Genomic DNA, 24,925 nt, shown 5'->3' with positions numbered 1-24,925 from the left:
TGTAGTGTTTTAAATAATAGAATATTCAATCACTATTTTTCCCCATTTGATTTGTGCTTGTGTGTGATATTTTCTCTTGTAAATAATTTAGAAACTTATTATTCAGACTTGCCCTCTGAGACGGAGAAATTCTCTCTCCGAAATTAAATTTGGATAAATGAGGCACTCTGGAGCTGCAGTCCGCAGTTTTGCATGGATGGACTGAAAAGGCTAAGAATTAAGAATTAATCCCACAGGACAACACAAGTTTACGTCTGAACGTGCGACACTTTGACATGTAATTGGACTTGCAGACCAGTGTGGGGCTGTCGCGGTCCACTGTCTTGCACAGACTGTGTATTGTATTTATCTTTGTGAAAATAAATGAGGGGCCGGACCGGATGTAGGACCTGCCACCTTCAGATGGGCTTGGAGGAAATATGGGGCTTTAACCGACAAACAATAGCGGTCGTGTAAATTGCATTACCTTAAGTCATTTTTATTGCATTTCAGAAAACGGGTGAAGTAAAACAGCTTTCCTTGACAGAATATTTTTACGCCCTCCGAAGTCCAGAAGGCAGAAAAGTCTAACGAAATCTACTGACTCCCAAGTGAATTATCTCCAGGTAAGACCAGAGCACCGTTACTGATACTGGATGCTAGCGTCTGCAAGCTAACTAGCATAGTGTAGCTTCAGTTCCCTGTTTACAGACGTTACAGTTTGTGAGAAAAGTTGGCATTCATTAGCAACTGAACAGTCAACCATACCGGCTCCACCATCTACCCACCATAGCATTTATTACCCTTGCTATACTGCTTCTGCTAACTTAGCATGCTAACGTGCATCGTTAGCAACACATGCTGCCCTGCTCAGCTGTCATAATGGCAGGCAGTTGTCAACTAACGTTCACGCATTACCAGTTCTCTACAGCAATACATGGACAGGTGGATATCTTTGTCTGAAGTGTGTGCACACGGTGAATGGTCGGTATTTTGTAACTTTAAATGTCCCTGGCAGCTAACTTACTACTCCGGCCCCAGATAAGCCATGTGTGTCAAAAGATGAGCGGTATCAGTGGCCGGACGGAAGGGATGTGATGGCTAAGTTTGTTATTAGGCGTTTACCAACCCAGCTGTGCCGCATTGGTGCAAAAAGTCCACTTAAGCATCTTGAGTAAGTGGCAAGTACGCTGCAAAACCAACGATAAGATGCTGAAGTGGCACACTAATAGGCATTTCAGAGTTAATAGGACTGTCGCTGGATTGATTTAAAACATTATGAGCCCTCTCTGTCCCACTGTTCGTCATGTGCGTCAACTGGCTCCCCGTTGACCTACGTACCGATGTTACACCACACAGACAACGTAAGGTTACTGGAGTTCATTTTAGTCTGCGCGTCGTTAAGCTAAAGCTAACGGTGGTCTCGCAACAAGCGGGACATATTGGGTAAGTTGAAGTTCTCGTCTTGATCTGTAGCGTCTCTTCTTTTTCGTCATGCAAGCGGTGCTAAACGCAGGTTTGTGACGTTGTGCCAGTGACCGATTTAATGCCTTGTGCAACATCCAGCTGTGGTCTCAGGGTGCTGCCCATGCGGTTCAGTAAAAGTATGGACGTGTGGAAGTGCCTTTATGAAGCTGTTGACCGAGTGCCAGCGAAATGATGAATATTAGATGGGGGGGAATGTTTACTGATTCACAGGATCAGCTGTTGTGGAGCCACTTGTTCATGTTGTGTAATGCATTTAACTGACTTTGACAGATGCATATGCAAACAGTAACTTTCAAAAGGAGTGCTTTTCATACAAGGTTTGATAAATGACCCAAAGGAAAAGTTCTTATAATTACAATGTGTTTTGAATTTCTGTTGAGATCACTATGACTCGGCTATCTAACCTTTTGAAAGCTTTTTTTACCATCTTAATTTCATCACAAAGGACACCTAATGGCTATGGCACTTATTTTTTATCACATAAAATATATAGTATTAGTGCTAACAGATTAGGAGTATTGTGAGGAAATGTCTGTTTACTAAATCATACACTTGCACACTTTTTTGTTGCTGCAGCACAGTTTTCCTCTTATAATTTTTTTCTTTATTGTAGCAAGTCTCTTGCCAGCCAACAGTGTTTATATTAGCTAAACTGAAAAGTAAAATTATAATTTGTATTATAAGAGATGCCCGAAAGGTCAAGCTCGCAATATGTTGGTGCAAAGTGCAGTCACATGCCTACACGTCGTAAACCATTGAGCTCCTTTATCTGCTAATAAATCAGAGTTTTGCAATATAGGACTTTGAGGCACATATGTATTGATATGTATTGCCTTTATCTGAGCAATGCCATCATGGATGGTAATCTAGTACTCTTGTAGTACTTTGTGTTGTAGTGGTAATAATTTCATACACATACAAATAATGCAGGGAATCCTTAAGTTGATTTGAGGTTGTGGCAGTGCACTGCTGCTATATGAGAAGTGGGAGTTGTGCAACATGAACGAATGACCTTCATTGTCCAGCTAGCACAGTGTATTTTTATCTCCATTTGTTTTTTTGCTATCATGCCTGGTGGTAAGGCCACAGGACTGGACTTTAACCTTTGGCCTGTTTGCTTCAGTTCACACTTGGCGGTTTCTGTCCGCTGGCTCCACAGAACCACGTTGGCAGTCTTTCTGGAGCTCCGCTGGAAATCCTTTTCCATGCCCAGGATCCCGTCAAAAAAATAGATGGATGGATAAAAAATAAGTAAAAAACCGAGAGAGCAAGGATAGCAGATACACATCTCAGACTTCCAGACGTTGGGATGATTAATCCCTAATTACACTTTACTGCTCAGGATGCACAGCTTGGCGACACTGAAAGAGATTGTTTTAGGAAACTGTGACTCATCCCCCTGAACTCAACACATACCTAATTTTAAGTGTCGCCAACAGGTGGCTAATGGCAAGGTGAATCAAGAAAATCTACATTGTGACTGGCTACTTTAGCATAACAGATGCCAACCTCACCCTAGCTGAAGAGAGCCCAGGCTTGTTCTATGTTAATGTTAATGAGACGTGACATATCCAGGGTGCACATAGCCTGCTAATCAGCACTAATCCGATCCAGTGGATTAGAGGATGGGAATACAAGCAAGACCCTGCTTACAGTACATGTCGACCGCCTTCCTTCCACAAGTGAGCCATCTTCCCTAGCTTTTATTATTGGGCTCTCGTCATTCTTTTTTCAAGCACTTGCTCATATTGGAAATGTGACCTTTTTGATTGATCTTTTTAATGTTTTTTTTTTAATGGGCAATACTTTGCTCGGAAGAAATCTCTTGCGCTGATCAGGCAGTTCCTCCAATAGATCCTGGGATCTGGCTGTATTCTGCTGTCATCATCATAATCTCCCACTTTCCTTCTGTGGGATTATTATGGCTATGAAGCGGGCCAGCCTGTGACTATCCACTGCTCACTGCAGGCCTAAAGTTTCATGTTTTTATTCTGGCTTTAAATTGGTGGGATACCAGGAGCCAAAATGCTTAATCAGAGCGCTGTCATGATCTTCACTGGAATTTGTGGGGCTATGGTGTTCATGGCCATGGCCTACTATGTGTACTGGTAAGTTAGACGCATGAAAGGGCTTTGGTCCATCGCTTCAGCTTGCTGAGATGAATCCTGTGTGGTTTATTAGGACCTTATAGAAGTCACAATAGAACTTTAGTCTTTAACGGCCGTTTACGAGCCAAATTAAGTTCATGGAACGGAATAGTTCTGATTATGGAGCAGATTCAAAGGTGGCTGAACTTTGTCATCGTTTGGCTGGTGTTGCTAAAGTGATATTCCAACAGCTTTTCCAGTATTGAAGGCTCATAGGAAGCAGTTGTTATGTGTTGGTGTACAAGCTGTATTTAGATGATGCACAGCAGAAGCGGCTGCCCAGCTTTAAGCAGCTTTAACCCAGTCAGCGTTACTAATCTTTCCTCCTAGCCGGGCCTACACCCTCCACTGGCTGTTTTCATTTGGTTTCTTTGGACATCTTTATAACAATCCAACAACATGTGTTTGTTTTACTCCTGTTTTACAAATACCTGCGATTTTAACACTGCGTTAAAGCTGGTATGATTAGACTGATATGTTGTGATAAGTTCAGTGTTTCTAAGATTATCTCAGAGGGTCAAGTATGAATATTTGGATTTAACCCATTTAGACCTAATGCCTATTTTTAAAACCGCTTTCAGAAACCAGAGGATTTTTCTGGAAAACTTAAAACTGCTCACTTTTATTCTCAGCTTCTTGGAAAAAAAATAGAAACAATCAATTTAAAAGAAACGACATAGGTTAGACCACAAACTTGTATTTTATTAAACTGACTTCACTCTCATTTCTTTAGTAATGTTTAGAAATGAAAAATAAAGCAAAGAACTCCAGGTCGTAATGGGTTAAAAAGGTTAATACTTCCCTCTCCACATACTGAAACACTGACCCAAAAACAGGGATCCGAACAGTTCCACCTGATTGGGGACTGTTTACCTAAAATTCAACCTGTTTAATGTTATTTCATTTGTGAGTTTATGTAAAAACATCAGAGCTGTAAAAGGATTCTGTTAATGAAGGTGGGGAACGCAAACATGCATTGGTAGACTGTCTTAAGTGAACATAAAATTAATATTTAATTTATTTTTGTAGCTCTAAAGGATGCAGTCGTAAATGTGAAAACGTTCTTCTGGACTTTCGGCCTATGACGATTTTCACATGAAATACATTGAGTGCTGCTTTTCAGTTGCTTTGTATGAATTGGAGCATGCACAGAGGTGGGAGCAGGGATGTGGGTGTGGGGGAAAAGAGAACAAAGTTCACGTTATATTTGGCAATACCTCCTTCTGAGTCCCTGCTTGTTGGTGCGGCAGAAGTCAGCCAGGGAACTTCTCCACTGGCAGCTTGTGATAAAACACAACAAAAGCACCTTTTTTTTTCTATATTAAAAGTCTGTTTACTGTTTACATTGAAATGTATTAAAATGAAGTGTGATGGAACTGCATCACAGCTAATTTGTCGCTACACAGCTATCACAAAACCAAGATTCTACACAGATAACGTGGGTTTTTTGGGGGTGGGTTTTTTTTCACACAGTTTTGCAGTTTTGAGGAAACTGTTAACCAGTTTGAATTTAGAGGATGATATCAGTCCAGTTAAACAGCAGAAGTGAGTATTTTCAACGTTTCCCCTTCTGAGAGACCAACTGACTGTATCTGTAATTTGGGTCGAGGTGGAAGCCCCAAGGTTGTAATGAGGTTTATTTATGAGCAGCGCTGTGAAAACAAGCGTAGATAAGACTCGGTGTGTTTTGAGCATTCTGTGACATTTCATCTTCATGACTTTTTCTGTACTTTGCAGCCCGTTACGCATGTCCTACATCTGTTTCTCCCGTCAAGCTGCCTGAACAGTCATTCACAGATGAAATGTACAGTAATGCAACTTTACCCTCGCAGTCACTCTCAGCCAATATGAGCAAAGGTCACATTGCTAACATAACGCAGACACCGCTGCGCATGTTCAGGCTGATTATCAGCCCCTCAGGTTGATGCATGACACGCATGCAACAGTATGTTAAAGCTTCTGAGATATTACAGCCTTTTTACATTGACTGGCCCACAAGACTGAGCTGAACTTTGGAGGATTTGAGCGTAAGATTTTGTTTGCTTCACACCGTGGCCGTTTCATATGTGTGTGTATTGTGTTGCAGTGTGGGACAGGGTTGTTGCCTGCTCACAGTCACCTGGTGTTGTATCAGTTACATGGCCTGATTAAGGTGTGGGCTCTCTACTCTTAAAGTGGACATTTACTGTAATCTGCAGTGATAAAGTGAGTTTGAAGTGAAGAGGATAGTTATTTCAGACACTGAACAACACCGCGCCTGAGTGTTATGTCGGTGGGACACGCGACAGGCGCACAATGTTTGCATCTCTATTGTTGTTTAGAATGCAGGAAAACAGTGGGAGAGTTGTTTTTCACATGTTGATGTGAGTAGCACTGCACAGATAATTGTTCAGGACCAAACTTTAGTTGAAAAGAGTTGAACAACGACTGTTTATTTCTTTGTGAACACCCTGCTTAAGCACTTGTATTTTAGCTTTTTTTTTTTCTTTTGTTTTAAATATTGCGTAAGGAAAGGATCGCTTGTTATTTTTTAAATTCTTTCTTCAACAAACCCAAAGGGATAGTGTAAAACAAAGCAGGTCAGGAGTCCACAGATTAGAAATGTTCATCAGAACTGCGTTAAAACTGGCTTGACCTACACTCTAATGGGCTTTGTGGCCAATGTGGGAACAGGAGCATGGCTTTCTTAACAGCCAGTTTTGAAATCTTCTGTTTTGACTTGATACAACTTGTATTTTAGGGATCAGCAGCATCAGGTACTTCCTTCACACTCAGCCTATCCCAAACAAAACACAGAAACAGGCAGGACCTGCTCCACAGTCTGTTGCAAAGCTCATAGTGGGACACAGTCACAACCTGACCTCGAGCTAATCAGACGTTTCTAGTTCACCTGCTGGAGGAAACTGGAACATTCGTCCAGACGATCACAGATGTAGGGCTCCATCACGGCTCTTAGTAGATCATCTTGGCTACATCTGTTCATTATTTTCAAGATCGATAATGTCTTATTTGGCTTCTAGACTGTCGGCTTGAAATGATATTTCAACTTTAATTGATAGAAAAGTAAGCAGTTTTCTACTCATCTAGCTGCAATGTTCAACTCTGAGATAAAAACTGTGTTCAGCTGTTTTGTGTGTGAACCACATTGCTTAGCAAAGCAACTAGTACCATTAACTTGCCACCCACACAGAGAATAATGGAGGCTTCTCCTAAACTCAAATCACTACTGCCGTCATTGTTACCCGCTATCATAATTCAAACTCCTTTGTGAGACATGCAAATACTTTAATGTGTCACTCATCTCACTGTTAACTCTAGCGCTCCACTGCTGTCTTTCACAGGTCCGTGGTATTGGCCGAAGGACCGTGTAAACGCGGCCTGTGAAAAGATTCCACCGTGGTAAGAACATCTTGTTTGCCTCTCCATTCTCCTGTTATCATCCCCTTTGTTTTCCTCTTGTGCTCCTTCCGCCCCTCTCACTTCAGTCGTAGTCATCGCTCTGACTCCGCCTCTCTGTCAGGTCGGTCGTCGTGTATAGCGAGGAGCCCCATCAGCACTCCAGGCTCCTCAGCCATGGCTCTGCTGGACTACCTGAAGAGCCTGTTCATCCTGCAGCTGCTGATGGGCTTTGTGTTTGTGGTGAGCGGCCTCATCATAAACTTCATTCAGCTGTGCACCTGCATCCTCTGGCCGATCAACAGGCAGCTCTACCGCAGAATCAACTGCCGGCTCTCCTACTCCCTCTGGGGCCGTAAGTAGACATTTTAGACGTTTAAAATTGTGGAAAAAAAGGAAATATTAAAGGCAATGTGGTGCTGAGCACAAATGGTGTTAAATAAAGGTGGAGGTGGGGGTGGGGGGGGGGGGGGGTGCATGCTTTAAGCCCTGTTTTGGCTCCCATCCAAGTGCAGCACAGCGTTGGCTCTGTGTTTTTCGTTCGTCACGTGCACATCTGACGGAACAAGCCAGCGACTCTGGATATAGTCAGCTTGACTCCTCACAGATGGTGAACTTTTGCCCAGTTGCACTTCATTGCACAAATGACTCAGCTGCTCTTCCTAACCCTTGAGAGGCCTTTATCAAAGCACCTTATCACTAAGTTTTGGAAAGTTCTGTACAAATAATGCCCCAGTAATTATCTTTTAAAAAAGAAAAAAATGTACACATTTCTGATTATTCTGTGGGGGATACATTTCTGTCGCTTCCTAATGCCCTGGCTGCGTTGTCTTTGTGCAGAGCTGGTGATGCTGCTGGAGTGGTGGTCGGGCACAGATTGCACCCTATACACCGAACAGGCTACGGTGGACAAATTTGGCAAGGAGCATGTCATCGTCATCCTCAACCATAACTTCGAAATCGACTTCCTCTGTGGTTGGACCATGTGTGAAAGATATGGCGTCTTAGGGGTCAGTGAAGCAGTGAAGCCTCTGTTAATAACTTAAGCCACTACAAAAAATATATATTATTGAAACATGTACATTTCCTCCTTCAGAGTTCAAAAGTGCTGGCCAAACATGAGCTGCTGAAGGTTCCTCTAATTGGCTGGACCTGGTACTTTCTAGAAATCGTTTTCTGCAAAAGAAAGTGGGAAGAGGACCGAGATACTGTCTTCTCTGGCCTGAATAGGCTCAAAGACTATCCTGAGTATATGTGGGTAGGTACAGTCCCTCAGCTTCAAGCATGTGTGGATGTGTGATGGTTTTGCTGTCATTTTTCATTTACTGCCACGCTTCTAAATGCAATTTGCATAAACACCGTGTCATGCATTGCTCAGATCAGTCAACTCTAACCCAGTTGCCCAATCGAGAATGTAAAATCTCCCCTCAGAGGAACTGTCTTCTCAGTACGTCATCCTGATGAAGTGTTAGTCCGTTGTTAGTATTTGAAAATGCAATATGTAAACAAGTTGATTTGTTTACGCTCCTAAAGTTTTATAAGAAAATTGAACAACTCTTCCTTAATGTGAAATAAGTGCTCCAGTTGCTGCCCTTTGTCCTGCTTTCTCTTACCAAGATTTGTCTTGGTGCACTCGGTGCACCAGCTGCATTTGCTATCTCTCAACATGGGGTTAGACCGCATATACTTTTTTCTGATAAACTTCACGTGTTTGACCTTCCCCATCTCATAAGGAGGAGGAGGAGGCCTTTGTCTTGCTGTTGGGATATGAATTGTCTGGATTCATTCAGCAGGTCTCAGTGTTTCCCTCACTGCGTGAATCAGTGTTACAGAATCAGTGTAACTCGGACTGTTTCCATCAGAGATCTGGCAGATCAGCAGGTGGTTTAATTGCCCCATTAAGTCAGACAAGTTTTGGTTGATTTGCTATGTATTTGCTTTTAGTTTGGCTAAGTGCTTGAGGTGAACTTCATCACCAAGCAGAGTGGATGGGACAAGAGAAAAGAGGAGATCCCTTGCCTGTGCTTTGATTTATTTCTTTTCTTTTCTTTTTAGCATCTCTGTGCATTTGGGTGTATAAACACACGTCTTTTGTCTCTTCACAGTTTCTGCTGTACTGTGAGGGCACTCGCTTTACAGAGAAGAAGCACGAAATCAGTATGCAGGTGGCAGAGAGCAAAGGCCTCCCCAAACTCAAATATCATCTCTTACCCCGAACCAAAGGATTCACCACCACACTGCATTGTCTTAAGGGCACAGGTGGAGTATATAAATCCACAAACGACAAACTTAAGTATTCCAAACACACGTTTTCTTTTGTTTTTAATCTGCTTCTCTCTATAATTACAGTGAAAGCTGTCTATGATGTGACTCTTAACTTCCAAGACAAGCAAACCCCCACCCTCCTGGGCATCGTCAATGGCAAAAAATACAAAGCTGACATGCATATTAGGTGGGTCCAGCTTTTATACCCTGCATTTACTTTTCAATCATCAGTGTTTACGTTGATGAGACACGCCACAATGAGCTGTGTATATTGCCTTTCTGATTGTGGCGTTTTGTTCTTCAAGAACAAAACGCCACAAGGGAGGCTGATTAGACTCCAGCACCTTTATGATGTCAGAACAGTCAAACACTCTTCCAAGCGCAGGTTAAGAGACAAACCAATGGATTTTTTCTATAAAATGGTGACTCTTTTTAATTTGGAGCTCAATTTAAACAGAAGCAGCAAATGATCCCAATCAATAAGCACGGCTCCATCGCCTGAAGCCCTCTAGTGGTGAAAAAAAAGTGGTCACTGCAGGTCATAAGTTACCTTCAGCATTAGGATGAAACCTTTGCCATTTCACTCTTAGAACCAGAGAAGATGGAATATGTTGGAACACGTATCATCTTGATGGTCGCTTGTACATCTAAATTATTTCATGATGGCTTAATAGCGAAGAATTGCTTTTAAAATTGGACAGACATTATTATTTTACCTAACAACATTGAGTGAATACTCAGTGAATTAAATGATTGTTTGAGGTTGGCTGGCCATGATTATTCACTGTTTATTTCTTACTATACTCAATATGTCAAAACCTTTTAGCGAAAGAGACACACATTGCTGTCTATCCATTATGATGCATTTTTCCTAAATTATGACTGAACATCTTGATGTACAGCATCTTGTTTAACTATGCCACTTGTAGCATTAGTTGGAAAATACATATTTGCACTTCTTGATTTCCTCTGTTGGTGTGACTCTTGACTTTAGGATAGGCTGTCATATTCTTTGAGTTTTCTCAGTAGTTCATCATGTGTCTCTTTCTGTCCGTCCAGGCGGTATGCGGTGGAGGAAATACCAGATGATGAGCGGGAGTGTGCCAACTGGCTGCACAAGCTCTACCAGGAGAAAGTAAGCAGATGCTAATAATATCATCCAAAGTGTGAACACAAGTAGTCAGAAAACTTGAAATTCAAATTTGAGCCCTTTACTGCTCTCGTGTTGTTGTTTTTTGTTTTTTTTGTTTTTTTTTGGCACGTTGGGCTTTTACGTTGACTTTTCAAAAAAAAAAAAAAAAAAAGCACATGTTTTCACAACTTTAAGGAATTAAGTTAAATATCTCAGCTGATCGCAGCAGCATTGTCGCACCCTATTGATTAACTGTTTTTTTTTTTTTTTTCTGTCCTCCTCAGGATGCCTTACAAGAAACATACAATAAGGAAGGCAAGTTCCCTGGACCCACCATTATCCCACCTCGCCGCCTATGGACGCTGCTCAACTTCCTGTTTTGGGCCGCCCTTCTGCTTTCGCCCCTCATCAACTTTGCATGCGGAGTGGTCGTCAGCGGCTCCCCTCTCCTGATCATTGGCTTCATCATCTTCCTCATCATAGGTGGGTGAAAGCAGCACCAGCGGCTCCAAGACTGAAAACTGATGCCGCTTCTTTTATGTTGAATAAAGGAGTAAAATCTCAGCTCTTGATTATCTTGTGTAGCCCCATTACAGTTTAATGTTTGTATTGATGCAGTTTAATGTTTGTATTGACCTCTATTATTTTATTTATTTTTTCATCTTTTCTCTCCTCAGCCTCCATAGCTATCCGCCGTCTCATCGGGGTCACTGAGGTGAACAAAACCGGCTCCAGTTATGGCAACCAGGAGGCCAAGAAACAAAACTAAACTGTGTAACCCCCTCCCGTGTATGGCTGTTTCTGTACGGCCACCCCGCGGTGTCTCACCCCTACCCAACTCCATCTCCTCCTACTGTCGGGTCAGTTGGTAGGGCGGGGATGAGACCCACCAGTGAAAACATAACAGACACCAGAGTGAAAAATTCTAATGGCACTAAAGGCGGAGAGAATAACAGAGGGTGTGGAGTCGAAGCGCTCTGGTGTATCACAGAATATGAGGGGGGAGATGCTGCAATCCTCGCATCTTTCTTAATCCACATATCCCCCCCCCCATTCAAGTCCCATTAAGTCTTAGTAACACCCAAGGTTAAGCTCTTAACATGTCTGAGGTCACATGGACCACAATTCAGCCCAGCTGCACCACCCACCTCCACTTCCTGTCAGTCATCAGCCAATCAGGAAGTGGGGACAGAATCCAATCTGTGTTTGATCTTTTCTAATCTTAAATCTCCATCCAGAGGTAGTGCCCCCCCCCCCCCCCACACACACACACACACACTTAAACCAATCCTCAGCACGCAGTACGTCTCCCAGCCTTTTCTCACTAAGCGGGACTTGTAATGGAAATTGGTGCCTTGGGGCCCAGCCTGACTGTTCTCAATTGGGTCTCTTCACCCAAATCACGCAAAATTGACCATTTTACCTTCAGCTGTATTCTCGGACAGATGGTTATGGATTTTTTTGTTGTTGTTGTTTATTTTTTTTTTATCTATAAACTCGGATTTGAACTACTCAAACATTGACAATGTTTAAACTTTTAAAGTACTGGATTTTGTTTAAAATAATACTTGAACAGTTTGGTGGAATGTAAAAGTGAAAGTAGGTCATAGGAGTTGGATTTCTATAAGACATTAATTATCTGAGCACCAACAGCAAGAGCCACACCCCTCTCACTGTATTGTGCCATCAGCAACAGATGTCTCTATAAACTCCCCATCATGTCTACAGATGAAGTTAGGAGGAAAAGGCTGATTCCCCCCCCCCCCCCCCCGTGTGATCTTGGTGTACTGACCCCGTAACATCTTTGATTCAACAGGCTGGTGTCTGTTTAACTACAGCAAGGGCTTTGAATGTGAAAACTGTCCTTTTCAAGGATACCTACCATCTGTTACAGGTTTCATTTGAAGCCTGCAGCACCAGATCACCAGATCACATTTTGATTCTATCCTAAACTCTCCATTTCCCCAAATCCTGTTTTCACTTTAACTCATTTAGGAGTCTGGTCACACATTTTCATTCACGTCAAACCGGACCACCTCCTAAATGTGACGATAATTCAACCAGCAATCCTGTTGCCCCCCCCCCCCTTATTCCAATAATGAAATTGAAATGCAGCTCACTGTTGGATGTGACTGTTGTTGCTGCTGTTAAATGGCAGCAGAGTCGGATTTCAGGATAAAGGTCACCAACTGTCTTCATGTAGCCACACAGCTGTTAACATAGCCTGTAGAAGTAATATTTTAACCTTTGCCTTAAATCAAGCTTGCTCAGGCAAGGGATTGCTTATTCGCCACCCCTTTAAAAACGGCACCACCCTCTCACCAGTGTTCTGTTTGAATGCTCACCCTTTCTTCTTCCCATTGCAAGAATGCATGGTGGAGTAGCATGCATTCATTTGGTCTGATTACCTAAATGAGGGAATAACTAAGAACTACTTTGAATCTTTAAAGTGGATATTTAGGAAGGTGTCAGTCTTGTTTAAGGGACACCGTCACTGCGCACACTGCCGCTAGAAAAAGAAAACTTGATTGGCAGGCAGTTTGGTTTCGCTCCTCACAACATAGATGCACCCAGCTGTTGATGGCGTGTCTCAAGTTTAGCGTCGGCTGCTGCAGTACAGGAGTGGATGATTCTCCCTCTGTGATAAGCAACCAGTAGCAAAGACATGGAGGGGATGTTTACTACCATGCACTCTCATCCCCCTCCTGTGGCACATCGCATTCTGGGATCAGTTCTCCACAACACACCGCGTTCATCCTCCTCCTGTAGTCGTCTCTATCCAAACAGATTTCATGCAAGCCTTAATTAGCGCTGCTTTGTTTTTTCTTTTCTTCTCTTGTTGTTGTGCGTGCGCGCGCGTGCGTGCGTGTGTGTGTGACAGTGTAGAAGCTAACCGGTGAGTTAGTGAAGGGATGTAAATTTCTTTTAAAAGATGCAGAAAAGAACAGCACACAACAGTAAGCAGGTTGTTGGGATTAGTTGCCAAGTAACTTGCTTTGAAGTTTTAACATAAAGAATTCAATAGCTGAGTTACGTATGAGGAATAATGTTCTGTTCACTCCACATTATCTTACACAGAGATAGTTTGAGTTGCGTTATTACAAATATTTGTGAAAAATTTAGGATCCCGAGATCTCCTTCCCTTGAGTCCAAACCTACATGCAACTTAAGTTGTAAATGCAGTCCAACCCATCCTGTTATTCATGTTAAAGAATCTAATTACAAAGCTGAAAGATTTGGAAGTACTCGAGACAGTATTTGGAAAAAGGTTTTACACTGTATGTTTTGGGGTTCTTTTGTATTAATAAGGAAATATACCATGTGGTTCTCTTTTTTTTTTTTTTTTTTTTCAAATTGTTGATTACAGTGAATTGACTCGAATAATCAAGCTTACTTTAGACGAACCACTTTTTAAAAAAATCTCCAGGAATCGCGTTGGTGGCCCCTCTTGCATCGGCTTTTGTTTTGTTTTCTACAGCTATTTTTATGTTTTCTTCAATTTAAACACTTGAGAATATTAAAGGATTTAATCACAAAGCATCTCTTCCTCTTGGACTTCTTGTGTGAGTTTTTCTGTGCGCACAGCCACGTACACAGAAGAAGTGTAGCTCGGTTTAAAACCAGGCGTGGGATGGGTTTCTTCCTTTCATCTCCTCCTCTCCATCAACAGAGCCATGGTCACAGAGGCACACTAGCATTCATCCACCTCCATTCATCACGACACATCCACAAATTTCCCCTGAAATACGAAATAAACTCACAGCAGTGTGATTTCATGTGACGACTGTATAAATTGTAAGTATGTACATAACTTAAATGATGAATGTCACGCTCACTCTTAGAAATTGTAGAAATGTACTTAGCTGCTCTGTAGACCTTTTTGAATGACACGTTTATCACTTTTCATCAGAAATCCACTGGACTCTGGATTTATCGTGGCAGGATGTGTGATGGGATGAATTGAACAAAAATGTACATAATCGTGTTCTACTAAATACGGTGGAGCTGAAAATGTCTTCAGTGGTGCCTCTTGTCGAATTGAAACTACAGACAGAAGGCTGAAAGGACAAATTATGCTTTTTCCGACTTTGTATTTAATCATTGTTTCTTACTCGTCTCTCTTTGCATGAAGTGCGTTATTGCACAGTCACTGAATGGAGTTATTTCTGGCTCAGGGATTCTTTTACAGACTGGCAATGCAACAGCTGTGGCATTAACACTGAATCTCAATAAAAAGGCTTTCTGAGGAAGTTCAGTCAGAGTTTGCCTCTTGCTGCTGTTACCACTAAGGTAATTACTATTGTTTTGACACATTTGAGAAAATCTTGATTTCTCCGTTTCTCTAGTCACATCCTAACAATCATTTAAAGATTACATGAATATGGAATAGAAATATCTCCCTCTGTTGTTGAATTGAAAAACAGAAAAGTGTTTTTTTTATGGGATATATCGTCAAAATTAGGTTGACATACTGAATATGAGGAAATGTATTTGAATGGGTTTTGCCTATATGGTGCAAAAGTCTTGAGCCACCACATATTCTTTATATTTTGCTTTCAAAGGAGGCTAACTTTCCTTGAATCTTGCTGTTCAAAGTGGTCTTGAACAGTTTTTATGAGCTTTTTCTTTTTATTTATTTTTTGGTTAAGCCACTTAACTCTGACCTATGAATCATTAAAGTAGAAAAAGGCACTAAGCTCAAGGAGTGGACTCATGTTGTGTCTACACAGAACAGACAACTTAGCAGCCTATCACAAATATGCTTAATTGTTCCCGTTTTTAGCTGTCAAAGAAATGCCGAAGCAGTGCCCGAGATGACTTAGCTTGGCAGACGTAAAATAGTATTTTTGCATCAAAAAGCTTATTCCCAAGAGCTAATTGTGGAAAAGATGGCATCCCGGCTTGATTTGAAGTGTCCTTCAAATAATTTGAAGAAATTGGAGTGAAAGACAAAAGAAGATGTGGCAGGCCTAAAAGACAACAGGAGATATTGCTGTTGTATATTTGCACGTTTCAGTAAATTACTGCTCCTGTTTTCTCGGCATTATAGAATGGGATGATAGCCGGAGTATGACTTCTGCACACTCCTGCAAATGGGACGGATAGCAGGACACGACGTGTCCAGCCATAGATATCGCCTTGGTGCAGAAACAAAAATAAGTTAAGACTGTGTCCCTGCTGTCTATTTGAATTTAGCTTTTTATTTACTTTACCCCCATGAACAACAGCTAATGATAAGAGTACCAATTAATTATCCATTCCACATCCGAAGAAGTCAACTAAAATAATTTCTGTTTACACTGGACTTGTAAGTGTCTGCTGCTAATGTGACAGCTACAGCTTTCACTGTTACCTTCAGGTACTGAAACATGTGCAAATATACAACAGCAATATCTCCTGTTGTCAACACCTCGGATTTGTTTTGTATTGTGTTCAGATCTTTTTTAACACATGGAGGACACACAACCTGTTTTACATAATCATCACCCGTGTAGATGTTAAATACCCAAAAATGTTATAATTATCAATGTTATTAATAAGACTTCTGGGCTCACAGTTTAGAGCATGACTGGGATATGTTGTGGGAAGTTCCGCACATACTAAACTCAGGCTTTGGATGTAAAGGCTACTTAATATAATCACACTGTTACAAAGCTGCTTTGTGTGATAATTGCATGACATTTCTCCTCAGCGGAGTCACACTGGCTGGACTTTGAACACTGGTCAGACGGAGAGCTGAGTCAGCCGTTAAAGCTCAGCTTTACATTGAGGGTGGACGACGCTGTTCTACTTTGCTTTGTTTGGGTAAAGCATTGATTTCAAATGTAAAGCATTTTGGTAAAGAGGAAAAAAAGGTTTTCATGGAGTGGGGAACACACACAGGGAAAGGTAAGCTGCTGAATTGCATTCTGTTCTTTAACTCCTCTGTCTTTAACCAGTGGCATTTTGTAGGCTACACAGAAGTACAAATTCCAGCAAGTAACGTGAATGATCTTTTTTATTGACCTGGAATAAATGTGGCTGTAAATCATAGTCATTAATTATTCAAAAAAACAATTTTTCAGGTTGTGAGGGAAAATGAATTCTTATATGCATTGTATTGAGTGTTACTGTGTATATAACCTGTAATAACCTCCTGCAAGACACCAACCTGTTTTTCTCTCTTCCTTCCATGAGGGCATTGTGTGCTCGTTATATGATTAAACAACTTTAAGGATGATAGTAGGGAAGATGGTACGGTGTCAACGTAGCCTTGGCTGTAGGTAGGGAGGGACAGTAGATAAAAACTCTAAACTATATCAAAGGAGCGATGACGCAGTAATCTGCATTATAACTGAATTGTTTTTTGCCCCAGTGGTCAGAGCAACTCTGTACTCCATATTGTGTTGTTCTCTCTTGCAAGATATGATTAAAAGCATCTTATCTCCTCAGAAAATTAACTGACTCTGTGCCTAACAAAAAATTTCCACCACAAGGTCCAGCTTTGTCTCCATCTGTCTTTCTCAATTAAAAGTAATAGACCATTTCAGCATGTCGTGTTGTAGGCCGGTGGAGTAGTGGGAAGTCACAGGCAGGACTGTTAACCACGTCACCGGCATTTGTATCAGGGTCGTGATGATTCAGTGGCATATGGCATCGCTGTTTAATAGTCTTTGTCTTCTGCCAGGGGACTCGCGCTGCCTTCAGGAGATGAGGATTGTCCTCTTGGGGCACGACTGGCTGGAGAAGAGTTTGACTGGAAACACCATCCTCCGCCGGCAGATGTTCGACATCAGCAGAGATGTGAAGATGTGCGTTAAGAGACAAGGTGTTCTCTGTGATGGCAGGAAAATTGTTGTGGTCTGCACCCCTGAAAGGTGGATCCACTACTCTGTCCAAGACCCCGGCCTGGTGAACGTGAACATGGCAGCCTGCGTGACCATGTGCCCACCTGGACCTCACGCCTTCCTCATGGTCATACCCATCAGCTCTCACAGAGGCAGGGAGTGGACAGTAGAGGGACCCCTTGAGCTGTTGAATGACACTCTGTGGAGGCACACAATAGTAATATTTACTAGATGTGAACGTCTGAGAGGGATGTCTGTGGAGAGCTACACTGCAAAATATGGTTTTCTTCAGGCCATTTTAGAGAAATGTGCACACAGATACCATCTTTTAGACACAAGCACATGGGGAGAGGGTGATGAAGCTCAGGTTGCAGAACTTTTAGAGAAGATTGATCTAATGGTGGGAAGAGACAGAAAGTCAGGAGGAGTTGGTTATATGACTGCGGATGAAAAGGTCTCTAAGATAACTGAGAGGAAAGAGGTAGAGGAGAGGGCGACTTTAAGGCGAATGAAAGTAAAAATGACCAGAAGTGCACTCAGATCTCTAATAGGTAAGCATTACTTACTGCAACCATTACTCTTCTTTTTTTTTTTTTTTACACTATAACAACATTTATCTTCTAAATTCTCCCAGCTTTTTACTTGATTGTCTGACTGACTTTACTATTTTGCACTAATATCTCAGTATTACTTTACCCACAGAAGGAAAATGAATTTAAAAACAGGGAATAAAAGAAAAAAATAGAAAGACAAAGTGAACATTGTAAGTAATACACCACGGGAACTCAGCCAGAGCAATGGCAAACTTTGAAAGACACAGTTCATGAATAGAGGCAAAAACACAAAGTTGTGAGAAAAACAAACTCTTATACAGTAGTTAACATAAGAGTATGATTAATAAAAACAAGGATGAAACTCATTGAATTAAGCATGTATCAGATGTACATGAAACACGACATGCAGCAATGCAAGCCCAAAAACACAACCGGTACAAGCTCTCTCAAGCTGTCCACACACAGTACACACCAAAACTTTACCAAAGACCAGTGAGAACAGGGAAGTTTTAAGTCCAGATACAGCTGTGACAGCAGGCAGCTGAGGGATTCCCACCTGTTGTTTGACTTTCCAGTGGATGATTAATTAATATGATTTCTATATGTTTAAGCCTTGAAGTGCCTTGAGATGACATTTGTTGTGATTTGGTACATTTGTTGAGATATAAATAAAACTGAATTGAACTGAATATGATGAAGACATCCCAAATACTAAATCCATGGGGTTGTTTATCAAGTTAAGGCAACTTTACAGGAGGATGCATAAGATTTACAATTTTCACCAGAGTTTATGGTAACAAGACACCAGAAGTTATTAGAACTCAAACTGTTGTGCTTTAGATATTATACACTTTCTAAATGTATATGAAGTGTCACATCTTAAGTAAACGTGTTTGCTTCTATATTCTCTAACATCTTCTCTGAGAGAAGGTTCATTTTAAGGCGTAAGGTGTCTATTGGAATGTATTTATGCTGAAAACAGCCTCTTCTATTATACAGTAATTGGGAAAACACATTTTTTTAATTAGTTTTCTAAAGTTAGTCAAAAATAGACACTTTTCCATTGTGTTTTATTCATTTTCAAGCGCCTTTAAAGACAAAAATCTGGATTAGATATACCAAACTGATCAGGTTCATGTAGACCAGCCCAACAGTACCTGTCCTAATAAAGTAAATTAAAGGTATCATTTTACAAGTTTATAAGTAGCCTATTTAAACCTTACAAGTTGTTAATATCAGTTTAGGATCAACTCTGGCCCACCCAACATGCACCACAACATGTCAAAAATCAACCCTAACTAACATCATGGGACACACCATTCTCACTTCATAGAAATGTGAGGGTTTATCGTTATCATTTCTTTTTCTTTTTTAATCCAGGAGGACCATCTTCCATTTCTGTAATTCGAATTCTGGTCGTGGGACCGAAGCAAGTTGGCAAAAGTTCAGCTGGAAATACTATTCTTGGAGAAGAAGTCTTTCCTGCTGGAGATCCAACGTCACAGTGCACTGAGAGGCGGCGTGGAATTGACAAAAAACAAGTCTCTGTCGTTGACACTCCTGGCTGGCATGGTCGATACTGCACTGAAGGCACTCCACAGGAGGTACAGCTGCAGATTACCCACGGTGCATCTCTGTGTGCTCCCAATCCTCACGCTGTCCTGGTGGTGGTACGCTGTGATGAGACCTTCACTGATACAGATAGGAGAAAAGTAGAGGAACATTTGAGCTTCCTTGGATTCTGGGTGTGGACTCGGACCATTGTGCTGTTCACATGGGGAGACAAGCTTGGAGTCACTGCTATTGAGGAGCACATCGAGAGATGGCCCGCCCTCCAGTGGCTGGTGGACAAATGTGGAAATAGGTATCATGTTTTTGACAACTCAAACAGGGTCAGAGGCATTCAGGTTAGAGAACTATTAGAGAAGACCGAAGAGACAGTCATGGAGAATGATACTGGATCCTTGCTAACGGACTTCATGAGTCTCCAACAAAGCAACAGAAAGCTTGAGCAAAGCTCTAAAAAGGCTGTAAGGCTGCTAAAGAAAACCAAAGCAAAGAATGACCTCCTCGTGCAAATTGTGGAGGAGAAAGAGAGAATAGTAGAGGACATGATCAAGGCGGCTAAAGAAAACAATGAGCAGGTTGAAACTCTAAAGACAACAATAAAAATAGAGGGTAAGAGATTAAGACAAAATAAAGACTATGAGCAAGAAATCAACATGAGATTAGTAGAGGCTGATAGAGAGAACGGCCTCTTGAAACAGGTTGTTATGGACAAAGACATGACCATAAGAAGTCTGAGAGAAAGGTGTGCCGAAAAAGACGAGGTCTGCAAAGTTACAAAGCAAAATATTTTGATGGAAAGGAAAATGCTCGAGGAAAAACTGATGGAACAGGAACAAGAGACAACCGCTTTGAAAAGAACGTGGGAGAGAAAGGCTAAAGAACTCGAGCAAACGATGACGGACCAGAGAAGAGAAGCAGAAAAGCTCAAACAAGCAAATGGGCAGCTGAAGAAAGAAAACAATGAAACAAAGGAAGTAATGAAAGCAGCAATCGAAGGTCTGCAGATGTACTATCAGAGAAAGGAGACTGAGTTTAACACTGCATTCTCTAATAATCACCACAGGCCAATGAAAACAATAAGTGACGTAAAGCTCCTGGAAGAGCTTAGCAGACAACCAAAATGGGCATTCACAATCACATCATCTCACTATGGAGACACACCTAAACCTGGTGAGTATGGTCCAATCAGCATCAGTGCTTGTGAACAAAATTACCAGGAGTTTGTAAATGACTGGCTAATGCTCATGTTTCCCTGTAATTTACAGAAAGAAATCAGAAAGACCAAGCTGTGTTGGATGATGGTATTTTGCTCCATGCGAAGGTGAGCAAAAGCTTGTCTTATCAGAAGAACAGACTTCTTAAACAATACGAGTAAGACCGAGAAGTCTAGTTTTCTTTCTCTGCCTTTGCCAAGATTTATCTTCCGAGAACCATGAATTAATTGTATTAATTTGACGATAAATGTAAATATTTGGAATTTTAGCTTAACTATTGTGCTTTAGAGGAAAAAAAATAAAAAATTGTGCTTTAGAGGATAGCATTAGCATTTATATCCTCACAGCATCACGGAGGATTCATCCACAGGGATGAACAGACTTGCTGGTGATCAGTTAATATGTGCATTTCATTAGCAGCACCTGGCTGTTTTTTACCCGTCTAATTCCTATGGAAGCAGTAAGGATGGACTTTGGTTTTTCACACATACTGCTTCTGTATTCTGGTATATTCCATATATATCACATAATGTTTGATGTGTGATATTGTAGATGCCTCATTTTAAGACCATGAGACTAGATGATTTTTTTTTTTTCATCATGTCCTGATATGTAAAAACACACTTAATTTTTGACCTGATTATATATCAGGCCTTATGTGTGTGCTAATAAAGTAATATATGCAAACAGTCAAAAGTAATGCAGTGTCCCACTGTTCTTACATACAAAAATGAAAACTAATTAAATTGCAGACACTGGGGTTATGATATAGCTTCCAAATTACTTAGCATGTGATCACATATCGGAAATGGTGCTGATGGAAGTGTCCACTTCCGCAGCTAAATCCTTAACCCTCACCAAGCAGGTTTCACTGTTACTCATTGTTATATGTTTGTGCAATACTGTGCATAATTTTGTTGAATGGGATCTGATACAAGTCTGATCAGTCAGCAATTTTTCTCCTTCTTGGTCCATAGAGTGACACTGGAAACCAAGTGTGGCAACTTGAAACCAATTGGACTTCATCATGGCTGGGAGCTGGAGGAGCAGCACTGGGAGCTGCAGTTGGAGCCTTTGTTGCCTCCTTCAGGTTGCCCACAGGGATCAGTTCCAGATCAGTTGGTTGGGCTGCAGCTGGGGCCATGCTGGGCAGCTTACTGGTCCAAGGAGCCAAGTCCCAGCAGAAGGAAAAAGAGTCAGCAAATCACAAACACTCCTGATGACTGGAACACTGCCTGGACAAAACAATCTATGACTTCCAAAAGGTGGACATGCACTTTTGTGATGGATGCTCAGTGAAATTAGATATTCGTGTTCAGTCTGACTATATTTTAATGTTTTGTTATTTCATTTTTTCATTTTTTTTTTCTTCAAATGCTTTAAAGGACAAGACCGTTTTTTGACATTGGGCCCTTGATTTCACATTATAACATGATGCTCTACTCACCCCTGCTTGTTGTTGGTAATTTGGAGCTGTTCCGAAGATATTGGAGAGGCGTCTGGCTGCTCTCTTGAGATATTCGGCCATGAAACGGTTTCCTATGGGCAACGTTATACAGGCACAAACTATGCTGTTCATAATTTATTAATTACTCTACACCAGCACTGATAACGTGGAGGTGCGTCGCTTACTTAAAAAAATCCGGGTTACTGTAATTTTGAATTTTTGTCGTAAAGTGGGTCTGTGGGCTGTCTGTGGTAGTAGCACGATGATGACGTCAGTAACACCCACTTTACGACAAAAATTCAAAATTACAGTAACCCGGATTTTTTTAAGTAAGCGACGCACCTCCACGTTATCAGTGCTAGTGTACAGTAATTAATAAATTATAAAAAGCATAGTTTGTGCCTGTATAACCTTGCCCATAGGAAACCGTTTTATGGCCGAATATCTCAAGAGAGCAGCCAGACGCCTCTCGAATATCTTCGGAACAGCTCCAAATTACCAACAACAAGCAGGGGTGAGTAGAACATCATGTTATAATGTGAAATCAAGGGCCCAATGTCAAAAAAACGGTCTTGTCCTTTAAGTGTAGTGTCTATTTAGGATTATCTAAAAAGGATATATAGAAGATGAAATTCACAATTGCCTTTAGTTGTCACTCCAGACATAAGTCCAAAATTTCTGGTACATAGTCATTTGAATGTTGAATTTTGAAGGAATGAGAATGCATATCATCATGTTGTAGATCTAATAAAACATGCATTCACTGAAAGTAGAGCAAAGCTTCTCAAGAGGCCTGAACATCTACAAAGTCACAAAGCCTACAAAAACAGAGACGGTTTCAGTACAAACATTTTTATTGACATAAAAAGAATATATTCGCATAGACAGCATGGTTAATATAAAGTCAGTCAGAAGTGGAAGCTGTGGAGAAGATGTTCATTATTGTGCTTTCATGTACCAAAATATCAGAAACAGCAGAAGAAAGTAGCTCAGGGTTTGGCTCAGATCCTGGGTCGGGAGGGGCAGGTGAGCTGGTGGTCCTGAAGACTTCAGATTTGAAATTTTACATCAAGTTAATTATTCTATTCACTATTTGTAGAAGCAGAGGAGTCAGACTGGAGCAAGTTTAGTCCAACCCAGTCCCATCAATCATAAAAGTCCAAATCATTATTCAGGTGTGCTCCTTAAGCTTGTGGAGCTCTTGGTCCCACACTCGACTCATGCTGCGTGGTCGGTGCCTGGCGCCTCCTTCCCCCATTATTAAGCATAATTTATGTAAAGCTTTTATTTTACACGCAAATACACACCCTCCCACTCATTCACTTGCATGTGCATTCAACAGTTGCCGTGTCACTTTGTGGCTTTAAAAATATTCAACAAGCATCGTTAAGTTTTCATATGCTTGTTGCTGGCGATATTGTTGCTGTTTGTTTCTTACTTCTTCTTCGTGTTTTTCTTCATTCATCTTTTTCAGGTGCTCCCGATGGTCGTGCCCCTCACTTTACCTCTTTCTTTCATTCCCCCTTTCAATCAAAATTTAAACTAAAAAAAAGAAAAAAATTTACAATGGTGCTGCAAACTATGATGCGAACACTTGCTCCATGGACTTCGGTTTTGCTGATGGCTGTGACTGAGTATAAAAAAAGCCTAAATCATTATTCACACATATATGTGTGCGTGTGTGTGTGCACAACTTTAGTTTGTATTTTAACATGTTTGCATCAGGACAAATATTTTTTCTATGATGTTGCAGGACAAACTGTGTAAATTTTACATGTTAAAAAAACAACCAGAAATAGTGTAAATACAACTGAAAACTGTAATGATTTTGTTGGTTAACATATGCTGAGTTAACATCATTCTTTCTCTCCTGTTAAACAGATAAAGAAAGAATATTGAACATTAAATTTGATGGTAATGGTCATTGTCTTCCAACAAAAAATAGATTTAAAATTCTGTTTCGTATTTTGGTCAGCTTAAATCCATATATGAGTGGATTCATCATCGGAGGAAAGAGGAGAAATTCTATAGCGATGAAGTTTTGAAGGCTTTGAGGTAAATCTTTGGAGCCGAATCTCATGTACATCAATTCAAAAAGTATTACAACCATAAAAGTGAATAGAGAGATTAAATGAGGCACACACGTCTGCATAAACTTTACCCTGTCATCTTTGGACCTCGCACACGTCTTAATAAGATGCATGTAAGTCCAAATTATGAAGAAGCCATGACACAGATAAATTAATATTGTTACATATGAAAAAATATTATTTGAAATGGTGTTACTGTCTGAGCACGCAAGCTGAACAATTGTCCAATTCACACAAAGTATTTTCTTAATTTTTGACCCACACATCTCAAGTCTGGATGTTAGCAGAATGCTGATGGAGAAAATACAGAAAGGTGTCAGCCAGGAGAAACTCACCAGCTGAGAGAGCCTCCTCTTAGACATGAAGGAGTGGTAGTGCAGTGGATGACAAATAGCCAGATATCTGTCATAGGCCATAACTGCTAGAATGGACATTTCACAACAAGCAAATGAGTACATGACAAAGGCTTGTAAGAGACACCCTTCATATGAGATTTCTTGAGAAGACGACAGCACATCTAAAAGGAATTTAGGGTAAAAACCTGTGGTGCCATAAAGTGCATTCATGCAAACACTGCATAATAAAATGTACATAGGTTCATGTAGGTTTTCATCTAGGACAATGATCAAAATGAGAGAGCTATTGAGAGAGAAAATCACACAGTAATACAGTAATGTGAAGGAAAAGATGGCTATTCTATAATCCATTGTCTCATTGATCCCTGTGAGAAAGAAGATTCTTACAGTAGAAACATTATCCATAATCAGAGAGGAAGTTTTCAGTAGTCAAATTCTAATAAAAAATTCTACCTGTACAG

At 40.9% G+C, this 24,925-nt stretch overlaps 2 protein-coding genes across 4 annotated transcripts; one reads left to right on the top strand and one right to left on the bottom strand.

The window, feature by feature from the left end:
* Positions 1 to 379: 379 nt before the first annotated feature.
* Positions 380 to 12,154, top strand: agpat3 (1-acylglycerol-3-phosphate O-acyltransferase 3). 3 transcript variants are annotated; one of them, XM_075479921.1, is made up of 10 exons: positions 380 to 605; positions 6,956 to 7,013; positions 7,135 to 7,365; positions 7,851 to 8,020; positions 8,107 to 8,268; positions 9,116 to 9,269; positions 9,360 to 9,462; positions 10,335 to 10,410; positions 10,692 to 10,890; positions 11,085 to 12,154. In XM_075479921.1, the coding sequence occupies exons 3-10, from the start codon at positions 7,188 to 7,190 to the stop codon at positions 11,174 to 11,176; spliced, it is 1,134 nt and encodes a 377-aa protein (XP_075336036.1). In that variant the 5' UTR covers positions 380 to 605; positions 6,956 to 7,013; positions 7,135 to 7,187; the 3' UTR covers positions 11,177 to 12,154. The 3 variants fall into 3 exon arrangements, with proteins under 3 accessions (XP_075336036.1, XP_075336037.1, XP_075336038.1); XM_075479922.1 differs by lacking the exon at positions 380 to 605 and adding an exon at positions 1,334 to 1,425; XM_075479923.1 differs by lacking the exon at positions 380 to 605 and adding an exon at positions 5,591 to 5,641.
* Positions 12,155 to 23,939: 11,785 nt separating this feature from the next.
* Positions 23,940 to 24,887, bottom strand: LOC142396201 (olfactory receptor 6C1-like). The gene has a single exon (XM_075478751.1). It carries the CDS (start codon positions 24,867 to 24,869, stop codon positions 23,940 to 23,942), a length of 930 nt encoding a protein of 309 aa, XP_075334866.1. The 5' UTR covers positions 24,870 to 24,887.
* Positions 24,888 to 24,925: the final 38 nt, after the last annotated feature.

Source organism: Odontesthes bonariensis, chromosome 12 (assembly GCF_027942865.1).
Source record: "Odontesthes bonariensis isolate fOdoBon6 chromosome 12, fOdoBon6.hap1, whole genome shotgun sequence".
Classification (NCBI taxonomy): domain Eukaryota; kingdom Metazoa; phylum Chordata; class Actinopteri; order Atheriniformes; family Atherinopsidae; genus Odontesthes; species Odontesthes bonariensis.
Note: the sequence above shows the minus strand (reverse complement) of the source record. Positions and strands in the feature narration are given on the sequence as shown.

Coding starts and splice junctions, on each gene's coding strand:
- agpat3 (XM_075479921.1), top strand. CDS start 7,188: ATGGCTCTGCTGGACTACCTGAAGAGCCTGTTCATCCTGCAGCTGCTG. Junction 7,366..7,850: donor CTCCTACTCCCTCTGGGGCC/GTAAGTAGACAT, acceptor GTCTTTGTGCAG/AGCTGGTGATGCTGCTGGAG. Junction 10,891..11,084: donor CATCATCTTCCTCATCATAG/GTGGGTGAAAGC, acceptor TTCTCTCCTCAG/CCTCCATAGCTATCCGCCGT.
- LOC142396201 (XM_075478751.1), bottom strand. CDS start 24,869: ATGGATAATGTTTCTACTGTAAGAATCTTCTTTCTCACAGGGATCAAT.